This window comes from Poromitra crassiceps (assembly GCF_964638095.1).
Source record: "Poromitra crassiceps genome assembly, chromosome: 1".
In the NCBI taxonomy this organism is placed as follows: domain Eukaryota; kingdom Metazoa; phylum Chordata; class Actinopteri; order Beryciformes; family Melamphaidae; genus Poromitra; species Poromitra crassiceps.
Window position 1 is genome coordinate 106,484,190 of NC_139623.1, and position 22,481 is coordinate 106,506,670.

Below are 22,481 nucleotides of genomic sequence, written 5' to 3' on the forward strand. Positions count from 1 at the left end.
GTTTCAACATCTACGTCTTACTTCGCTATTTTCCCCTCCTTTGCTTATTGACAACTATCGTTAGTGTACTGAATTCAAACTATAAGTTCTACTTTACTTACCGTACTTCCTCACTGGACATGGTGCTTTTAGTCACTAAAAGTTGTTGAAAAGAACGGTTGCGGCGTTATTCGAGGCTGATTCAAGTCCACACTGCAGTCTCCCTCTGGAGGCGCGTTCCCGGGTGGGTACGCACGCGCTCTGGCACATGCAAGCGCCTGGGTGCAGTTCCCCTAATGGCCACCGGCGTCAGTAAGAGGGACAATTGCCGGAATGGGTCTTTAAATTACACTCCAAATGTAGGTTAAATTTGGGTGAGGGAAAACTATTTCAAAGGGGTCCCTTGACCTCTCAGCTCAATTTATCTGAATGAAAATGTGTTCAATGGGTACCCACAAGTCTCCCCTTTACAGATAAGGTAGCATTTTTCGCAGACTAGCATTAATAGCTGGTGGATTGATTTCTTCTGTTGTTGCTCATCACATTTTGTCTGAACATTATGCATGCAAATACTTCTAATGAGTAAGGGGGGAGAAAATGTTGACAATCTGATTTTGGGTATTTTGCCGAAATGATTTTGTATGTGGATGGCTTTCCCTTATGCCTATCACATGCTCTGTTAATGAAAAAAATATATAATATAAAAAAACATATAGGGAAATACATCATCTTAGTGTTGTGTGTTGATCAGAGTTGTAATTAAAGGGTTGGGTGGGCCCCACAACATTTTTCAGATTTCAAAGTGGTCCATGGCATTCTTAAGTTTGGGAACCCCTGACCTACTCTATATCTAATGTAGGCCTTTTGTGCCCTTCTAGTTGTTTAGCCTTTTTTTTTTACATTTATATGGAGATGTCTTTTGATGCAGTGTATAACCTAAACTTACTAATGGGAGTTTTAAAAGGCATGTGAACCAGGTATTTGCTCCTCCCATAGTATTTAAGTGTGATTGAGGACACTCCTCCCCATGATAGAACACAACTGTGTCCTATTCCCTTCCCTATATATTTTCTGTTGAGCTGGTATGTCCCTCAATACCCTGAAGAAGGCTGTCAATGTTGAACCTTTGGTAAATTATTAGAATATATTGTTTTGCATTGTGGCTACATGTGTGAAACTTCCTTCCTTGTCCTTCACACTTTAAGTTAAAGTTAAACAGCTGTTCTTGTCACACAATGCTTGACTATTGGCCAAAAAGCTGTTTTTCTCCTTTAAATGTAAAAGTAAACCCTGTATTTAAATATAGATCTTTATTTAATGCCATTAGGGCTCTGATCAGTGAAGGACTCTGCTTAAAACACACAGTATACAATGGGTACTAGTCACTGGTCACTAGACTAGACCACCTCCAAGAAGTTGGAAGTTGGGTTTGAGGCTTGGCATTTGCAGTATATGATGGAGAAGCTCCTGGTATCAGAGCAGAAGAGAATGCTTGTTGAAGGAGTTAAGGGGAGAATTGTACTTAAAGTGAAGGAGAGCTTACAAGTAAACTGCGCCATGCACAGATGCTGACTAAAGGTTTTTTCCTGAGACCTGTAATCCTCTCTGAGAATTAGTCTGGGGACACTGATGAATACATTTTCTTTGACATTTAAGCATAATGGCGTAGGCTACTTATAAATAAATGAATATATATATATTTTTTATTTTTGGTCGTATGAGGCCTTTATTCTCAAAGGTACTCAGAAATCAGATAGATGCGATACCTCTGGTTGTTCTCAAACCTTTCGACCAAAAATATGACGAGTGAGTCATATTTCTCTCTTTTCCCTACTCTCCTCTTATGCAGGTGGAATGAAAGAGCAGGATCTCATGTGCATCAAGCTTCACGGTGTTAACCGAATAGGCCTGAAGAAGATCATTGACTTCATCTACACAGCCAAGCTCTCGCTCAACATGGAGAATCTGCAAGACACACTCGAGGCAGCCAGCTTCCTCCAGATCCTCCCTGTGCTGGACTTCTGCAAGGTCTTTTTAATATCTGGGGTAAGGAAGCTGAAACAGCCAGCACCACTACATACAGTATAACTAGAAGCTGAAACAGCCAGCACCACCACTACATACAGTACAACTAGAAGCTGAAACAGCCAGCACCGCTACATACAGTATAACTAGGGCTATTATACACAGCAGCGTACCTCTAGTCTACACCAGAATTAAACTGCAAGCTTGGGCTTCAGCTCCATCATGCGCATCGCTCAAGATCTTCGTCTTAAAAAATAAAAATACTCAAACCAGTAGTTTGATGCATTTTGTCTAACAGTTTAGTTTGTGTAACATGGACTGACGTAACCGGATGTTGAGGTTTTTAAATTCCCTAACTAAGCCTTCTCAAACAGTCTGCTATGGCCTCATGCTGCCATTAGTTTACCAAATATTTTGGGATAAAAAGGCCTGCCTTGTCAGAATGAGAATAAAACAGTGCATTTACACACAATAATCTGATAACTTGGAATAATCAGGTAATTGCAATAATCTGATTGATGCGTTTGTATACACTTTAGATGCAATAATGGGGGCGGGATTGTTTACATGATTCAGTCAATTAGTTGGATTTCTCTCCCCAGTAGTAAAACTCAAACTTCCTGTTATTTTCAAAACTTCCTGTCTGGTTTTCAACATGGCGTCGCTTACAGTGATGATATGGATGAGGCTGCATCATCGTTCCCTTGCCGATCCCAATACAGTATACATAAACAGACCCTAATCTACATAAATATCTTACTTAACATAATTTACATCTTTGTCCCCCCCCCCCCCCTCATACTTGGTCTCACCCGGTGACATCACTGACGATGTCACCCAGTCTATAAATACAGGAAGTGGTTGGGTGTTTCTTACTTATGTCTTTGGACCTCAACATGGTAAGTAACAAAGAAAGGAAATAATTAACATGTCACACAGAACTGAACCAATAAACGATAACTAAACTTATCAGTACTTGTTAATGTTTTACTAGAAATGTTGATGGAATGTACTGTAAACTGTAACCAATCCTAATGCAAAACACAAACTAACCCACGACACTATGTGTCTGAAAGTTACAGATCAATTATGGACCAATTGCTAAAACAAACAATTAACAAGCATTGTTAAAGCAGTATGAGAATAATGGGAAAAAGGGGGTGTTCTCACCCACTTTGTCACAACTCCCACACGGCCCACACTTAGTTTCACTTTGATTTGAAAACAAACCACACATGCACACGCCACCGATTTTCCTCTTATGTGTTGCCAGAGTTGTTGTTATGGGTAGTATTATAGCCATAGGCCAAGTTTGAACTTTAAGGTTGGGGGTGCAGAAAAAATGTACAGGAAAATTAATCATTAGGATACCAGCAGGTGCATTTTCATATCCCATCTAATATGCCCAATGAGTGATGACATTTAGCTTAGAAATCAAACTCAAATCAAACAAACCGCAAAACCGAAAATTGTGTAGTCTAAACAAGTGAGAAAAAGTGCTAAAAGGAGAGAGCTATGAGTGCTTGAGCACTGAGCAGTGTAGCCTACGTTTAAATGTACAGCGTTGTAATTGCCTGTCATGGGACATGCAAGATGCCCACACAGGCGAGGCGGTTGTATCCGGCTGCCATACCACGGTAATGGAAATGAGACAAGAATAATATTATGTTTTATAATAAACATTGAAAATAATCACAGTCACACAATTATTCTACCCTTTATCTAGAGCAAGGCATTACGATAAAAGATTACTTCTGTGTTATAATTAAATGGATATTTAAATCCCTACATGCATTTTGGCTACGGCCACTAGGGGGTGCAGTGCACCCCCTGAACCAACACAAACTTCGCCTATGATTATAGCAATGTTACTACTTCTCTGAATCTGCAGCTGGGTAGGATACTATTGCCAGCCAGACCACAAATAACCAAAACAACCTTTCGCCAGTGCAAAATGTTTGTGTTTAACTGCATCCGCTTTTTACAAAAACAAAAACAAATTAACGGAATCTGATTAACTGTAAAATAAAACTGATTATTGGGCAAAAAGCTAGATGTGTTTATCAGATTTCTCATAAGAGCTTTTATCCGAGAAAGCATATCACACTATGCTGTTTACATGAACACTTGAATAATCTGGTAACAACATAAGTCAGATAATGATGGCTTTAGTGTGCATGTAAACACACTCAATGCGGAAAGTGAAAACAGTTTTCCTAAATTCTCTCCCCACAAAATACCCCAATCTTCCGCCAGGTGTTGGTACCCAGGTGTAAATGTCTCTCCCTCTTCTCCTCCACTGCTGTTCAACACTTTAATGGCTAACACCAGGACGGCTCAGCCTAAAATGTTCAATGATATATTTCAACTTCTGCTTGTTTATTTAGAGGCTATGTTCTTGATTTCACACATTTTGAATACATGCCTAAAATAGAAGTAGTGCAGACACAGAGGCCTCACGTGTTGCTGACGTGTTACTGATGTGCTGCTGATGCAATGCGACTGGTGTAGACTATTGGCTCATTTATACCTCATTTTCATACGTAAATAGATGTGTCCGTTTCAAACGGTGTACTCCTCACTGCCCACATACTTCCATGTGTCTTTCACGTTGGTATCATGTTAAGCAATACATTCACCAGTGGGCAGTAGAGAGTCAAATGTGTGTGTGTGTGGTTTTGCTGCGTTTCATGCGTATCCGTAAGCTTTCAGAGGACTGAGAGAAAACGCACGAAATGAACGCAGAGTACGAACAGAAGGCTCTGTCTGTCTCCGTCTTTAATGTAGAGTATAATTGGGCCTTAAATGTTAAGTTGCCTCCGATTACAGCCCCCCTCAATGCTAAATCATGGATCATTTGTAATTAGGAATCTAAGGAAAATATGTGCATAAAAGTGTGGAGGATCCATTTATTTATGTCCTAAGCTCTGTTGTCAGTCTTAGGTGCAGCATTCCTAAGACTTCCCATTTCTTATTCCTCGCAGGTTTCTCTTGACAACTGTGTAGAGGTGGGGCGCATTGCCAACACATACAACCTCACAGAGGTGGACAAATATGTCAACAACTTCATCCTGAAGAACTTCCCCTCACTGCTGAGCACAGGAGAGTTTGTCAAGCTGCCGTTTGACCGGTTGGCTTTTGTACTGTCCAGCAACAGCTTGAAGCACTGTAGTGAGCTGGACCTGTTCAAGGCTGCCTGCCGCTGGCTACGCTACGAAGAAGGCCGCATGGACTTTGCCTCGAAGCTCATGAAGAACATCCGCTTTCCCCTCATGAACCCACAGGAGCTCATCAACCATGTGCAGACAGTGGACTTTATGCGCACAGATAACACCTGCGTCAACCTTCTCCTGGAGGCCAGCAACTATCAGATGATGCCCTACATGCAGCCGGTGATGCAGTCAGAACGGACGGCCATCCGCTCGGACAGCGCCCACCTGGTCACCCTGGGGGGCGTCCTGCGCCAGCAACTAGTCGTGAGTAAGGAGCTGCGTCTGTTTGATGAGAAAGCCCACGAGTGGAAGGCGCTGGCACCCATGGACGCACCTCGCTACCAACACGGCATCGCGGTCATTGGCAACTTCCTCTATGTGGTGGGTGGCCAAAGCAATTATGACACCAAAGGCAAAACAGCAGTGGACACAGTGTTCCGGTATGACCCTCGCTACAATAAGTGGATGCAGGTGGCCTGCCTGAATGAGAAACGCACCTTCTTCCACCTTAGTGCACTCAAGGGACACCTCTACGCTGTCGGTGGAAGGAATGCTGCTGGGGAGCTTGGTGAGTTGATTTCACTGCTTGTTTGTTTTATCCCTAAGCAACAATAGAAGCCATCAGCATTGGATTATTTACAACATCTATACACATACTGTAGCATACACATAGTGTAGCGGTGATTTGTTGTCCCAACATATCACATGCATCATCTCTGTATGATTTAAATTAGATGCAGGTACAGAGAGGCACGTAGTACGCCGACACAACAGCAGAGGAGGATAAGTGGATAGTCACATGTGATTTGTCACTGGAAGTTTGGGCGTTTAAAAAATGGTGGCATCAGTGCATCCCTACTCAGTAATGTGGCTGTGTTTATCATTTCAAAGACAATGAATTGTTTTGGTAAAACGCGCCACCTTGATATCAACTGAACTCACTGTAGCCTCATAGTTGATGCAAAATAAGCAAGCTGGAGTCCAAACACCCCTAACTGTGGACCACAAAGCGGTGCCGCCCAATACTTAAATGCAGCTCTGTAACTGCAGTGGACAGAGCGGCCACCATGCAAGCAGTCCTCTCTTCTGGGTTATAATTAGACCGATGAGCATGGCCCCATTCACTGCCTGTCCACACCACTGCTCCTTTCTGCTTTCATTCAATGGCCTTTATCTTTGTTGTTTTGCCCGATGTGTCCAGCTGCTGTATTTTATTTGTTTACCCCGGGTACGCACGTCACGTGGGTGTGGTTTCACATCATGCCCACATCATAAAAACAATACCTTTAATGTAGCTTAACAACAAACAAAATATTTGCAGGAGAAGGAAGCAATTTGAACTGATCCACTTGGTGTGTTTGTGATGGGACAGTCAGGTTTGATTCTCATTTATGCCTGGTTCAGTGCTATTGAATTCATTCATTAAAATATGTAACAAAAATATCTTTGGAAACAAACCTTTTTGGATTAGTTTTTCCAGACAAATCATTCTAATTGACCATATTGTCAGACCTTTTATGGAGCTTAGAATTCTTTCTTTTACTAATTGTAACAAAGCAATCCCTATTTGTATTGCACCAATGGGAAAAACACAAGTTGAAATTTTGTGAAAAGTGTATCTGTAACACCCATTAACAATCATTTGACAGTTATTCAAGCTTATTAATTTGGACAATGAAAAAGTTGCACAATAGCTGCATGACCCTGTTAATGCAGAGGGGAAGCTGCACACAGTCTGTGACTAAAGATAGAAGCTTAACGCACATCAAGAACTGCATGGGCGTGAGTGAGGGAAGGATGGAGCTTGAAAGGGTTAAATAATTAATTTGCGTGAGGCTCTTGCAAACTTAGCAGCATGAAACTAAATCTCCTCTACAACAATTGCTTGCATTTACTGTAAACCTTTGCACAAATTAGATTTATATTGTATAATATATTGATTATATTGTATTTTATAAATTAGATTGATATTGTAGCTTCTTAAATGAAAATAAAATTTTAGAGAAATTCCAATCAGGTTTTCATCCTTTGCACAGCACAGAGACAGCTCTTCTTAATTTAAAGTAACAAATGACCTTCATTTAAACTCAGATGCAGGACACTGCTCGATTTCAATTCTTCTCGACATCAGCGCGCCATTCAACACTATTGACCATGAGCTTCTCCTAAATCGCCTGAGGGACTGGGTTGGCATCTCAAACCCTGTTATTAACTGGTTTAAATCCTATCTCTCAAATAGGACATTCTCAGTACTGCTTGGTAACTCCTCATCTTCTTCTGCACATAACGCTTGTGGGGTGCCACAAAGCTCAATTCTGGACTCAATCCTCTTCTCTCTATATATGCTCCCATTAGGTTACGTTATGCAAAAATACAATGTGTCCTAACACTGTTATGCGGACGATACGCAGATATATATACCCATCACTCCAAATGACCAAAATAACCTAACCAATCTGCACAATTGCCTGTCCGAAATCAAAGAATGGATGCACCAAAACTACCTTCAGCTTAATAAGAATAAAACAGAAGTACTACTAATTGGTCCACACTGCACAACTGAGCAGCTCAAACACCAGCTAGGCTCCCTAGCTGCCTACGCAACACATTCTGCTAGGAACCTAGGGGTTATATTCGACAGGTGAAGAAAGTTGTCCAAACATGCTTTCTGCAACTGAGAACCATCTCCAAAATTAAATATTTTATGTCCTTTAGCGACTTGGAAAAGGTCATATATGCTTTTATCTTCTCTAGACTTGACTATTGTAACTCACTGTACTCTTGCCTCAATCAGAAACAACTGTCACGCCTACAACTGGTTCAAAACTCAGCCGCCAGCCCAGAGAAATACATGTTAATTAGGAATGTAACCAGTGTAGATGTAGTGAATCTGATAGTTCATGATTCAAGGATCAGTTAAATCGGTAACATACACATGTTATACCGGTCTTCTGGTTTTCTGCACACACACAGGTCAATTATCAATTTTCAGAGTTTATTTGACCACTTGTCCAGATATTTATCCAAATGATTGTTGCTAAGCATGCCTGCACTTTTCACATTCTGCTGCAATCATATAATTAAACACATTCATATGTTGGATCTGCTCTGTAGTCCCTACAACCAGTCTTCTATCTGCTCTGTAGTCCCTACAACCAGTCTTCTATCTGCTCTGTAGTCCTACAACCAGTCTTCTATCTGCTCTGTAGTCCCTACAACCAGTCTTCTATCTGCTCTGTAGTCCCTACAACCAGTCTTCTATCTGCTCTGTAGTCAAGTCAAGTCAAGTTTATTTGTATAGCACATTTCATACACAGAGGCAATTCAAAGTGCTTCACATAAAATGGATGACAGGAAAATAAAAGAATAAAAGAGAATAAAATGGACATTTAAAAGCATCACAACAAAACTTAAAAAAAGAGTATAAAAAGTGCAGGAGAATTTCGTTTTTTTTTTAACCTGGACCCATCTCCTGGCAATAATTATGATTTGGCCACTCACCCAGCGATGTCCGTGGCGTTTCTGGCCGTCCTAGCGTTGTTTTGAGATCAATAGCGTCCAAGTCAGTTGTAAAATGGAGCTGATTTGGGGCCAAGTGTGAGCCTGTCTTTCCTGCATCTAAATAGCTATTTTTATTCCCGTTTTCGCCACATATCGTAATAATGTGATCCCTCAACATCCACCAGAGTGATATTTCGCCCCAGGCCATTTCCTGGACTCTCACAGGGATCAAATTACCTCAAACGTGATCTCGGTCACCAAGTCTCGTGAAGTCCTGCGATACTTTCCTGCCGACTGGCCAACTACAGGTACACGCTTTGCGGTGGTGGTTTTAGCGTAACCTATGTGGGATTCGAAATAACGAAGGTTATGCCATGCTAATGTAGGCTAACGTGCCCCGGCTAGAGTGATGTGGGCTGGGGCCAGAGTTATGATTATTGCACGGGAATTTCCACAAACTAACGCATGAGCGATTTATAATTGGATTGGATTAATAAACGTTTTGATGGGAGGTACGGTGGGGCAGTGGTAAGCACTATCGCCCTACAGCTCGAAGGTTGTGAGTTCGATTCCCACCTGGGACGAGGTGAACGCTGAAGGAATGCGTGCCCGTCTGCATGTCCTCGAGTGCCCACCGCCCGGGTGGGGTCGGCAAAAGGGCCTTTCTGTGTGGAGTTTGCATGTTCTCCCCGTGCCTCCCGGGGGTTTCCTTCATATAGGAACCCCCTTCACAAAAACATGCAATATCCTGGTTGCTAATGTGGTTCCTCCTCTGGTCGTTCAGGGCGCCTGTTCAGAGGGAGGGGAACTGGTTGGAATAGCGTGAACCTCCCACGTGCTATGTCCTACCGGTGAAGCTTCCTCTGTCAGGTGAAAAGAAGCGGCTGGCTGACTGCCCATGTCTCGGAGGAAGCATTGAGCCAGTCTCGGCTCTCCCCAGATCGGCAGAGGATGGAGTAGCAACTAGGATTGAGAAATCAAGTGAGCACTAATGGGGGATAAAAATGGGATAAAAAAAATCGGGGGGAAAAAAGAAACGTTTTGATATTTTGGAAATGCTGTCCAGTTGAGAAATAACTGAAGTTATTGCTGCATCTACGATAGCCTCGCTAGCTTTCGCTTCTGCGGCGGCAGCCATGTTGACGAGTGAAAAGAACTAAAAAGACCATGTACCCACTACTTGCCCAGACGCTTCTCAGTAGCATCACACAGAAAGCCCGCCTAAGGCTGCCGCTGATTCGACGAGCCAGCCATGGTTCGGGTTTCTAAGCCAATCATCTTAACTGTCTGCCTGTGCATATCAAGATGGATTACGTCGAGAGAATCTCTTTTGATCTCGCGAGGTTATCCATCTTGCAAGCAAGGTTAGATCTGAGGTCTTCAGGCAGTTTGTTCCAGCTAGCAGAAGCATAGTGGGTAAATGCGGCCTTCCCATGATTTGATTTGATCCTAGGGACAGTTAATAAGCTGGACCCTGCTCACCTGAGGGGTCTAGACGGTTCGTAGCGTGGGAGCAATTCAGCTATGTATTTTGGGCCTAGGCCATTAAGTGATTTATAGACTAATAACAGTATTTTAAAATCTATTCTATGACACACTGGCAACCAGTGTAAGGACTTAAGAACTGGAGTGATATGATCAGCTTTCTTAGTCTTCGTTAGAACTCTAGCAGCAGCATTCTGAATGAGCTGAAGTTGCCTAAGTTATTTTTTGGAGAGACCAGAGAAAAGGCTATTGCAGTAGTCTAACCTACTATAGATGAAGGCATGAATTTTTCTAGATTTTCTAGATCCTGTCTGGACATGTAGCCCCTAATTCTTGCTATATTTTTAAGATGATAAAAAGCTGATCTTCTGATTGACTTAATGTACGGTAGTCCCTACAACCAGTCTTCTATCTACTCTGTAGTCCCTACAACCAGTCTTCTATCTGCTCAGTAGTCCCTACAACCAGTCTTCAATCATATAATTAAACACATTCATATGTTGGATCTGCTCTGTAGTCCCTACAACCAGTCTTCTATCTGCTCTGTAGTCCCTACAACCAGTCTTCTATCATATAATTAAACACATTCATGTTGGATCTGCTCTGTAGTCCCTACAGCCAGTCTTCTATCTGCTCTGTAGTCCCTACAGCCAGTCTTCCACTGAGTAGTTGCACCTGAGCAACTGGGGATTAAGTGCCCTGTTGAAGGTCACTTTGACTGTAGTTTTTAAGGTGGAGCCAGGTGCTTAGGCTGACGTGTAGGACACCAGTGTTTGATTCTATAGGGACCTGTAGGACACCAGTGTTTGATTCTATAGGGACGTGTAGGACACCAGTGTTTCATTCTATAGGGACCTGTAGGACACCAGTGTTTCATTCTATAGGGACCTGTAGGACACCAGTGTTTGATTCTATAGGGACCTGTAGGACACCAGTGTTTGATTCTATAGGGACCTGTAGGACACCAGTGTTTGATTCTATAGGGACCTGTAGGACACCAGTGTTTGATTCTATAGGGACGTGTAGGACACCAGTGTTTGATTCTATAGGGACCTGTAGGACACCAGTGTTTGATTCTATAGGGACCTGTAGGACACCAGTGTTTGATTCTATAGGGACCTGTAGGACACCAGTGTTTCATTCTATAGGGACCTGTAGGACACCAGTGTTTGATTCTATAGGGACCTGTAGGACACCAGTGTTTGATTCTATAGGGACGTGTAGGACACCAGTGTTTCATTCTATAGGGACCTGTAGGACACCAGTGTTTGATTCTATAGGGAGTGGGACCTGTAGGACACCAGTGTTTGATTCTATAGGGACGTGTAGGACACCAGTGTTTGATTCTATAGGGACCTGTAGGACACCAGTGTTTGATAGGGACCTGTAGGACACCAGTGTTTGATTCTATAGGGACCTGTAGGACACCAGTGTTTGATAGGGACCTGTAGGACACCAGTGTTTGATAGGGACCTGTAGGACACCAGTGTTTGATTCTATAGGGACCTGTAGGACACCAGTGTTTGATTCTATAGGGACGTGTAGGACACCAGTGTTTGATTCTATAGGGACCTGTAGGACACCAGTGTTTGATTCTATAGGGACGTGTAGGACACCAGTGTTTGATTCTATAGGGACGTGTAGGACACCAGTGTTTGATTCTATAGGGACCTGTAGGACACCAGTGTTTGATTCTATAGGGACGTGTAGGACACCAGTGTTTGATTCTATAGGGACGTGTAGGACACCAGTGTTTGATTCTATAGGGACGTGTAGGACACCAGTGTTTGATTGTATAGGGACGTGTAGGACACCAGTGTTTGATTCTATAGGGACGTGTAGGACACCAGTGTTTGATTCTATAGGGACCTGTAGGACACCAGTGTTTCATTCTATAGGGACCTGTAGGACACCTGTGTTTGATTCTATTCACCTTATGTAGCCACGCCCATTTGACCCGGAACTGTGGCTGTCCTACGACTTCCGGCCAAAAAAAAAAAAAAAAAACGCCGGCAGCGCCAATATCATCTAATTCAGCAGCGCCGCTTGGCGGAGTGAGGAAGGGAGTGCAATAATAAGAAGAAGAAGCTTACGGCTAGCAGTAGTGGCAGTAGTTAGTATTAGCAGCAATAGTAACGGTAAACGTTGTGTACATTTTAAAATGGATAACGTGGTCAATATATGGGCGCATACGTCTTCAACACTGCTGCAGTCGGATGGAGATAGCGTACCGCACCCGTCAACTATTAGCGACTGGGACGATGACATGCGAAAATGGCCACAAATAACCTACGGGGATATCTTCAATTATTTTGTGCTGGCGACCCGGGCTCTAGTGCTGCAGCAATCGCACACGGCTTTTAATCGTTTTATCTTGTTTTTATGTTTTACGTTTTATGTTTCTGTGTCTTCAGTGGTTACGTTAACTTTGCCATCTGCACTCTGGGGAAAAACACGCTCACTCTGGACAATACCAGCTAGCTACGTCAGCTAGCTTAGCTTCTTTCCCCCACGCCGAGTGGAACAGAGCTCGGCTACCCAGGAACCCTCCATTAAGAGCCTGATGATCCGAGAAACCTCTGGATGAGCCGAAATCGCAACGTTCCGGGTTGTGAAAGGACAGAGCTCGGTGATTCTGGAACCCTCCACTTAGAGCCGGAGGATCCGAGAAATCTCTGATGGTGTTTTGGTGTGGCGGGCTAGCATAGCTAGGCACCTCCAGGATAATTCCTACCAACTGGGAGACCAAGCTAGCCTAGTCTCTTCAAGCCAGCTCGGCTGCTTTTTGCCCCACAAAGGGCCAGCTCGTCGGACAACGGTGGGCCCTGCGTCGGGGATTATTGATGCTGCGATACGGCAGCTTTCTGTGATATTAGGAGCTGCTTGCCCAAAGCTAATCTGCTAGCTTCTTCGGGCTGGCCGCGTATCTTGACCGTGTCCCTCTGCCTTAAGCTAGCTAGCTTGCTAGCGCCGGGGCCCAAGGACGCACACCACAGAGCCACTGACCAATTTCAGCACCCAGAGGTGAGGCCACATTGTCCACCCCTGCATTTCATTCACATGATACGTTTAGGGAGAGCCTGAGCCACTTGAAGCTGCCTGTAGGAAGCCTGCTCTACAAATGTTTCAACGCTCAGCCAAGAGAAGAGCCACCCCAGCCAGATTCCCTTCCACATGGTGAGCATGATGTTCCCACCACCTGCCAGAAGTGTCTGTTATTTTACAGTACCTTCATTGCACTTGACCTGACCAAGTCTGCATCACTGGAGCACATCACCAAAGAGCAGAGTGCCTCACACATGTGGTATGATGCTCGCAAAATTCGCATCACTGCTAGCTCAGCCAAGAGGGTTCCAGTCAGAGCCATTCCTGAGAAGTTCCTGCAGGAGCACCTCTACCCCAGGTTCCATGGGAATGCAGCTACACGATATGGGAAGGAGAGTGAGCTGGTAGCTTCCCAGTGGCTGGAAGGCTGTGGCTACTCTGTCAGTGGCAGAGGCACTGTGGTCAGTGTAGAAGAGCCATGGCTGTCGGCAAGTCCTGACGGAGTGTTGAACACTGAGGAACTGTTAGAGATCAAGTGTCCAGTCTTGGGAAAATATTTTGAGTCTCTGGAAGACCTCTTCAGCAGCAAGACCTCAGATGTAAAGATGGTGGATGGGGAATTCCAACTCCAACCACACGGGCCACCTGGCTATTACAAAACGTGAAAACGTATTAATATAGAGCCGAACTCTCTTGATATAGAGCGGAACTCTCTATGGCTGTGAGTCACAGGAGAAGGACGCTCGCACGCACGTCGCACCTTTTTTTTTGCTTGTAAAGTGAAAACGTATTAATATAGAGCCGAACTCTATTTTATTTTTGTTTTATAATGTTTAAACCATATGTTCAAACCCACATCACCCTCCTTGCTAGGCGAAGAGGCTAGTACCAGCCCCGACTAGGCAAACTGCTAGCGGATAGCAGTTTTGGTTTATTGTTCTATTTTAATTATGAAAGTGTTTTGATATGCTGTTGATTTCTTTCTTATTATTTTTTTTTTCTCTTTGTGTGCTATGCATTGCTGCTTGTCTTTCAATGATTTTTTGTAGAGCACCTTGGATTGCCTTTGTGTGTGAAAGGTGCTATATAAATTTGACTTGACTACATGCAGGTGCAGCTGGGCATGTTCTGCACAGGGCTGAGAGCAGCAAAGCTGCTCATCTGGACCCCATCCCAGCAAGCCTTGATCAGTGTCACATATGATGACAATTTCTGTGCTGCGATTGTGTCTAGGCTAAAGGCTTGCTATTTTAAACATATGCTGCCTCGTATTGTGGATGATTTTCAGGCAGGCAGCTTGTTATTGAGCGACAGGTACATGCAGCTTTGTGAAAGCTAGATCCAAACTGTTAATTCTGCTCTCTAATTCACCCTCTCCCATCTTTTTGAGTGTTCAGTATTTTTTCCTTTTCTGTATCGATTTCGCCACTTTAACTTGAACCAACTTTAACTTCACACTGCAACCTCAGAGATCTGGTCACTCATGAAGATTAAATTACTGACCCCCCCCCCCCTTCTTTTTATGTGCTCAACTTATCACATTGCACTCAATGTGATAAGTTGAGCAAGTAAGTAATTTAATCTTCATGAGTGACCAGATGTCTGAGGTTGCAGTGTGAAGTTAAAGTTGGTTCAAGTTAGGAAGCTGCACGATATTGGGGAAAAACAGACATTGCAATATATTTGGTTTCTGCGATATATATTGCGATATGAAAAAATACACGATTTTCACCAAATGACTTGATTGGCTCATCACGCCTTGTCCCTTTTAAGAAGGTAGTGGGTAACCTGCATGGATGTGACGTAGTAGCAAGTGTTTTTAGCTGCAGCCAGACTGATTGGCAGGATGCTAGTGTGCTAAGTATCAAGCAGCAATAAAGTTATAGCCTGACGTGTTCAAGTTAATTTGCCTTATTCTTTGACATTGCATGTCCTGCAATGTGACTATTGCGCATGTGCACATTGCGGTGACGATGCTGAAACGATATATTGTGCAGCTCTAGTTCAAGTTGTATGTTTGTATGTATGAGAGTTGCCGAAGTTATTTCATTGTTGAATGCTGTTACCATTAATTAACTTTGTCCATTGTACATGTATATCTTTTTTTGAATAACAAGTAAACACATTTACCCCTCCAAAAAACTGACTGCCCATGTAAATTGATCCTTCCCTTGGACGTAATACAAAGTAACTTTCCTATTGTAAATCTGTGATATTATGGTATGGTATGTTCCTTGTCTAGGTGATGCAACACAAAATAGCACTGACAGCAGGACTGAGGGGGAAAATCCACAATGTATTTAATTGGTGGACAATATGCAGCACAAACAACAATATCCTAATCTACACTTCCTGGCCTGGTTAAATGAAAGTATATATTACATACATGTTTGGACAGAGTGGACAGTTTAAGATAGGTTTTCAAAATTCTGACTGTGGACCTCCCTCCAGACAAAGCTTGGAAAAAGGAGCCCCCCTCACTCATTCCAGGATACCTATGGGTAAACCCAGCCTTCAACGTGACATCACAGGCTATGCCATAGTTAGTCTACATCGTTTCACGTCTGCCTTGAAAATTCCCGAAACATGAGTGCATATTCACAATTATATATTATTAATATATTCACATTGACAAGTAAATAAGTTGAAGCTTGCAGTGAAATACTATTTGTTTCACCAAATAAATGGAAATTAATACAGGTTTGGACAACGGTAGTTATTTACACAATATACAAAAGGTTTGGAGATGAAGACAAGCTCGATCCTGTTGCTGCTACTCTGACAACTATACAGATAATTTCCCAAAAATTAGAATATCATGGAAAGAACATGGATGACCGTGGGCTTCAGCGGATTGTCAAGCAAAGACGATTCAACGGCTGAATTGAAATGAACGGCTCCACAGCACTCAGACCGCAGCTGCGGGCGATGTTCAACGCATTCTTGCTCTAAAAACAGTTTTCGCTTAATCGAATTATTGTAGCACCCTTTGACGGAACATGGCGTGCTGCTCGGCATTGTCGACGATAACGTTATCTAACCTGGCGGCTAACAGTGGATACTCCGCTTGCTTGTAGTGTAGTAGGCTACGTTCTTTGTTTACTGCTAGCGCTGCACTGACTCTCTTCTTCGGCGTTGTTTGTATTTTGGCGCCGTGACCACCGGAAGTGTTAGGTGGACCCCGGAAGAAGTTGGCCCACTGTTAGGTCTGAACATAAGGTGAATAGGGACCTGTAGGACACCAGTGTTTGATTCTATAGGGACGTGTAGGACACCAGTGTTTGATTCTATAGGGACCTGTAGGACACCAGTGTTTGATAGGGACCTGTAGGACACCAGTGTTTGATAGGGACCTGTAGGACACCAGTGTTTGATAGGGACCTGTAGGACACCAGTGTTTGATAGGGACCTGTAGGACACCAGTGTTTGATTCTATAGGGACCTGTAGGACACCAGTGTTTGATAGGGACCTGTAGGACACCAGTGTTTGATAGGGACCTGTAGGACACCAGTGTTTGATTCTATAGGGACCTGTAGGACACCAGTGTTTGATTCTATAGGGACGTGTAGGACACCAGTGTTTGATTCTATAGGGACGTGTAGGACACCAGTGTTTGATTCTATAGGGACGTGTAGGACACCAGTGTTTGATTCTATAGGGAGGTGTAGGACACCAGTGTTTGATTCTATAGGGACCTGTAGGACACCAGTGTTTGATAGGGACCTGTAGGACACCAGTGTTTGATTCTATAGGGACGTGTAGGACACCAGTGTTTGATTCTATAGGGACCTGTAGGACACCAGTGTTTGATAGGGATGTGTAGGACACCAGTGTTTGATTCTATAGGGACGTGTAGGACACCAGTGTTTGATTCTATAGGGACGTGTAGGACACCAGTGTTTGATAGGGATGTGTAGGACACCAGTGTTTGATTCTATAGGGACGTGTAGGACACCAGTGTTTGATTCTATAGGGACGTGTAGGACACCAGTGTTTGATTCTATAGGGACGTGTAGGACACCAGTGTTTGATTCTATAGGGAGGTGTAGGACACCAGTGTTTGATTCTATAGGGACCTGTAGGACACCAGTGTTTGATAGGGACCTGTAGGACACCAGTGTTTGATTCTATAGGGACCTGTAGGACACCAGTGTTTGATTCTATAGGGACGTGTAGGACACCAGTGTTTGATTCTATAGGGACGTGTAGGACACCAGTGTTTGATTCTATAGGGACCTGTAGGACACCAGTGTTTGATTCTATAGGGACGTGTAGGACACCAGTGTTTGATTCTATAGGGACGTGTAGGACACCAGTGTTTGATTCTATAGGGACGTGTAGGACACCAGTGTTTGATAGGGATGTGTAGGACACCAGTGTTTGATTCTATAGGGACGTGTAGGACACCAGTGTTTGATTCTATAGGGACGTGTAGGACACCAGTGTTTGATTCTATAGGGACGTGTAGGACACCAGTGTTTGATTCTATAGGGACCTGTAGGACACCAGTGTTTGATTCTATAGGGACCTGTAGGACACCAGTGTTTGATTCTATAGGGACCTGTAGGACACCAGTGTTTGATTCTATAGGGACCTGTAGGACACCAGTGTTTGATTCTATAGGGACGTGTAGGACACCAGTGTTTGATACGGATGTGTAGGACACCAGTGTTTGATTCTATAGGGACGTGTAGGACACCAGTGTTTGATTCTATAGGGACCTGTAGGACACCAGTGTTTGATTCTATAGGGACGTGTAGGACACCAGTGTTTGATTCTATAGGGACCTGTAGGACACCAGTGTTTGATTCTATAGGGACCTGTAGGACACCAGTGTTTGATTCTATAGGGACCTGTAGGACACCAGTGTTTGATTCTATAGGGACCTGTAGGACACCAGTGTTTGATTCTATAGGGACGTGTAGGACACCAGTGTTTGATTCTATAGGGACGTGTAGGACACCAGTGTTTGATTCTATAGGGAGGTGTAGGACACCAGTGTTTGATTCTATAGGGACCTGTAGGACACCAGTGTTTGATAGGGACCTGTAGGACACCAGTGTTTGATAGGGACCTGTAGGACACCAGTGTTTGATTCTATAGGGACCTGTAGGACACCAGTGTTTGATAGGGACCTGTAGGACACCAGTGTTTGATAGGGACCTGTAGGACACCAGTGTTTGATTCTATAGGGACCTGTAGGACACCAGTGTTTGATTCTATAGGGACGTGTAGGACACCAGTGTTTGATCCTATAGGGACGTGTAGGACACCAGTGTTTGATTCTATAGGGACGTGTAGGACACCAGTGTTTGATTCTATAGGGACGTGTAGGACACCAGTGTTTGATTCTATAGGGACCTGTAGGACACCAGTGTTTGATTCTATAGGGACCTGTAGGACACCAGTGTTTCATTCTATAGGGACGTGTAGGACACCAGTGTTTGATTCTATAGGGACATGTAGGACACCAGTGTTTGATTCTATAGGGACCTGTAGGACACCAGTGTTTGATTCTATAGGGACCTGTAGGACACCAGTGTTTCATTCTATAGGGACGTGTAGGACACCAGTGTTTGATTCTATAGGGACCTGTAGGACACCAGTGTTTGATTCTATAGGGACCTGTAGGACACCAGTGTTTGATTCTATAGGGACGTGTAGGACACCAGTGTTTGATTCTATAGGGACCTGTAGGACACCAGTGTTTGATTCTATAGGGACGTGTAGGACACCAGTGTTTGATTCTATAGGGACCTGTAGGACACCAGTGTTTGATTCTATAGGGACCTGTAGGACACCAGTGTTTGATTCTGTAGGGACGTGTAGGACACCAGTGTTTGATTCTATAGGGACCTGTAGGACACCAGTGTTTGATTCTATAGGGACGTGTAGGACACCAGTGTTTGATTCTATAGGGAGGTGTAGGACACCAGTGTTTGATTCTATAGGGACGTGTAGAACACCAGTGCTTAATGGCCTGAGGGGTCTGGCTGGTTCATATTCAGTGAGCAAGTCAAAGATGTATTCGGGAGATAAAGCCTTGTAGACATGAGTAATACTTTGAAATAGGGCTGCTCGATTAATCGAATTTTAATCTAGATTACGATTTGGGCTGTCCACGATTATGAAAACAAGATAATTGACATCAAACGATTTTGTGGCTCTTGTCTCTCTCGTTCTGTCTTGTGTTGTAAATCAAGCGCACCCCTTCCTTTGCTCGGCCCCTCCCCCAAAGCACACCAGCTCGAGTTGTGACTGTCGTGTGAAGAGCCACAGGCTTTCTCCTCCCCGCTTATTTCACAGAAAGAGAGCCGCTGGTCGAGAAGAGAGGTGAAACAACGTATGTGGGGTGGAAACACTATGGTTTCGCCGAGTTTAAAGGTCCTTACACTGCGCATATCTGGCACTGTTTGTTCCAACTCTGTGGCTGTGACAGGTGGGTCAAAACTCGCATCGCAATTCCGTGCTGTATATTCGCATCGCTCTTGATGTGTAACTGATGAGCGATGCGAATATACAGCATGGAATTGCGATGCGAGTTTTGACTCACCTGTCAAGATATGCGCGGTCGTGGCAGCACCCCGCAACATGACCTCTCCCTCTGTTTAATCTCTTGAAATCCACTCACAAAGTGGTCTATGACTATGACCAAGAAATAACGCTAAATGAATAAAAAGACAAAGTCCCATCTAGTTACTCCTGCCACAACACAGTCATCGATTCAGGACACTCTTTACAATGCGACCGCATTGATATGATGCATGAATATGCATTCAACAGCTAACGATCTCACAGATAAACATTAACAATAGCCTATTATGAACCTAAACGTAAGTCGCTTTGGATAAAACCATCTGCCAAATGAGTAATTTAATGTAGCCTAATGTAAACGAACGTTACTCAATAGCGTTCTCATTTGGTTAGATTTGAGGTTTAAGGACTACTAGTTCAGATGTTTACCAACATATTGAATGTAGATTAATAGTTGCAGTTGGTTGTGGCAGTTCACTGCAACATAGTAGGCCTACATATACTGTATATTTATTTTAGTTTTTATTTTATTTCTAAATCATCTTTGCACTTTTATTATTTATTTATTTTCAATTATATCTAAAATCCAAAGACATCCAATGTTAAAAAGAAAAGCCAGTGTCAATGTTCAATAAATGCATGATGTTCTCAATGTCAATGATGTCAATAATCGTGTTAAATAATCGTGATCTCAATATCAATCAAAATAATCGTGATTATGATTTTTGCCATAATCGAGCAGCCCTACTTTGAAATCACTTCTGTATTGTACTAGGAGCCAGTGAAGTGGATGGCGACTTGGAGTGATAATTATGCTCATTCCTTCTTGTCCCAGTTTGCACTCTGGCTGCAACATTCTGAACAAGCTGCAGCCTTCCAACAGTCTTCTTGGGAAGTCCAGTGAATAGGGCATTACATTAATCCAGGCGCTTGGAAATGAATGCATGAATCAACCAATGTTTCAGAGTCAGACTCGGACAGAAGCTTCTTACAGTATATGGCCAAAGCCTTCAAAAACGCCTTCAAAAATGTGCACAATTCCATTCTTATAGATTGGTTTAGGCATGTTGTTGTCTCTGGTCAATTCTCCAACTACTTTTACTTCCTTCAGAAGTTCTAGCCTAACTACCTGCAATGGACTGCAAATAACACTTTGTTCTGAAGTAACCTGCAGCAGGTTCAATAAAGCTCTGTCTCTCCATCCATTTTCTATCTGCGTCAGGGTGGTAGGGGCAACAGGGCAAGAAGAGCAGCGTAGATATGTCCCCCCCCGCCCCCCGCCCCCCCTTCTGTGTGGCCCGTGCTGGAATTGTTTTTTTGTTTTTTTACAGTGCACCTGCTACATTACTGCAGCTGATTCATCTAAACAAAGGTCAATCTCACTTGAGACACCTGAGATACCTGAACTTCCTCTTGGGCAGCCAGCATAAGCATCATTTTCTATGGGAGAGCACCATGGCCTCAGACTTGAAGGTGCTGCTGATCCTCATTCCAACTGTGTCACTTTCAGCGGCAAAGAGCATTGTTGAGTCATTGACTGAGTCTGATGCTCACCTTGAAAGAGCCTGAAGGAGCTCTTGCTCCTAGTGTACAGGTACATGGACTAAATGTTCACAGCACAGTTCAAGCTTTTTCCTAACCCAAACATCTGAACTGTTAAGAACAATAGAGTTTTCCTCCTATAACACACTGTTGTATTTAGGAGAAAAACCACACCCAATACTGTGTGGAGGACCCCACCACTCCCCGGCCTGCCTCCAGGATTGAGCGCCAGTGTCCCCTGAGGTTCTTCTCATCCTGAGTAGTATTTTATGAAACCATTGTTAGGTGTCTTACAATGATGGTGACTCGTGGAATCAAATGCTCTTTTTATATGGAAAGCATCAGTGCACTACAGTAGAGCAATGCTGACAAACCTGTAGTACAACGAATGCTGCTCTGCCAATGGTTGCATCCTACAATCTCCATATTGCCTGTTTAGTCACTAGAGTCAGTGCTGAGGGAGGGTCAGCTGTTCTGTATTTAAATCCTTGTTTTAGCTCCTCCCACACTGAGACCCTCCAAGGCCTCATTTGTAGCTGTTTGTCCTCCTTAGTTTGGTCCTGACCTACTTTCTACTAATAATGTATTTCTTTATTTGCTTCTGTCCCCCCCCCCCCCCTCTCTCTCTTCCCCCAAGCTACTGTGGAGTGCTACAACCCGAGGACAAACGAGTGGACGTATGTTGCCAAAATGAATGAGCCACATTACGGCCATGCAGGGACGGTCTATGGCGGTTATATGTATATTTCAGGTAAGTGGCTCCAGGGAGCTCAGTATCTATAATACTGGATTTGTCAAAGTTCATTTTCATCTGGCCTTAAATAAAGACTGGCATGTTTCCTCCAGAATGTTCAGGTTGTCTAGTTGTGAGAGCCTCTGTAACTGTAACAGCGCAGACACACTGGAAACACTTAAGGCGCGTTCACACCGACCTATTAAAGTTTTTCGCCGGCATCGAGTTTACATACAAAGTCAATGCAAACGAGCGATTGAGCGTATATTCGCCCGGGAGAAAAATCGCTGGGCGTCCGAGCGACAGAGACAGAGCGATAGGGCGAGAATTCGCTCGTCGCCCGAGATGAAATATCCCAACTCGAGCAAAATTTCGCTGCCATCAGTCGCTCGCTGTTCAACACTGATTGGCTGCCGTGTGAGAG

At 43.6% G+C, this 22,481-nt stretch overlaps 1 protein-coding gene across 5 annotated transcripts in view; it reads left to right on the forward strand.

The window, feature by feature from the left end:
* The window catches only part of klhl13 (kelch-like family member 13), a gene marked incomplete at both ends in the record, with an annotated part of 80,963 nt that overhangs the window by 42,871 nt on the left and 15,611 nt on the right, over positions 1 to 22,481 (forward strand). For all 5 annotated transcript variants that reach the window (XM_083637696.1, XM_083637693.1, XM_083637694.1 and 2 more), the window contains 3 exons: positions 1,829 to 2,025; positions 4,989 to 5,784; positions 21,962 to 22,075. In XM_083637696.1, the coding sequence (XP_083493822.1) occupies positions 1,829 to 2,025; positions 4,989 to 5,784; positions 21,962 to 22,075 (1,107 nt within the window). The remainder of the gene's footprint in view (positions 1 to 1,828; positions 2,026 to 4,988; positions 5,785 to 21,961; positions 22,076 to 22,481) is intronic.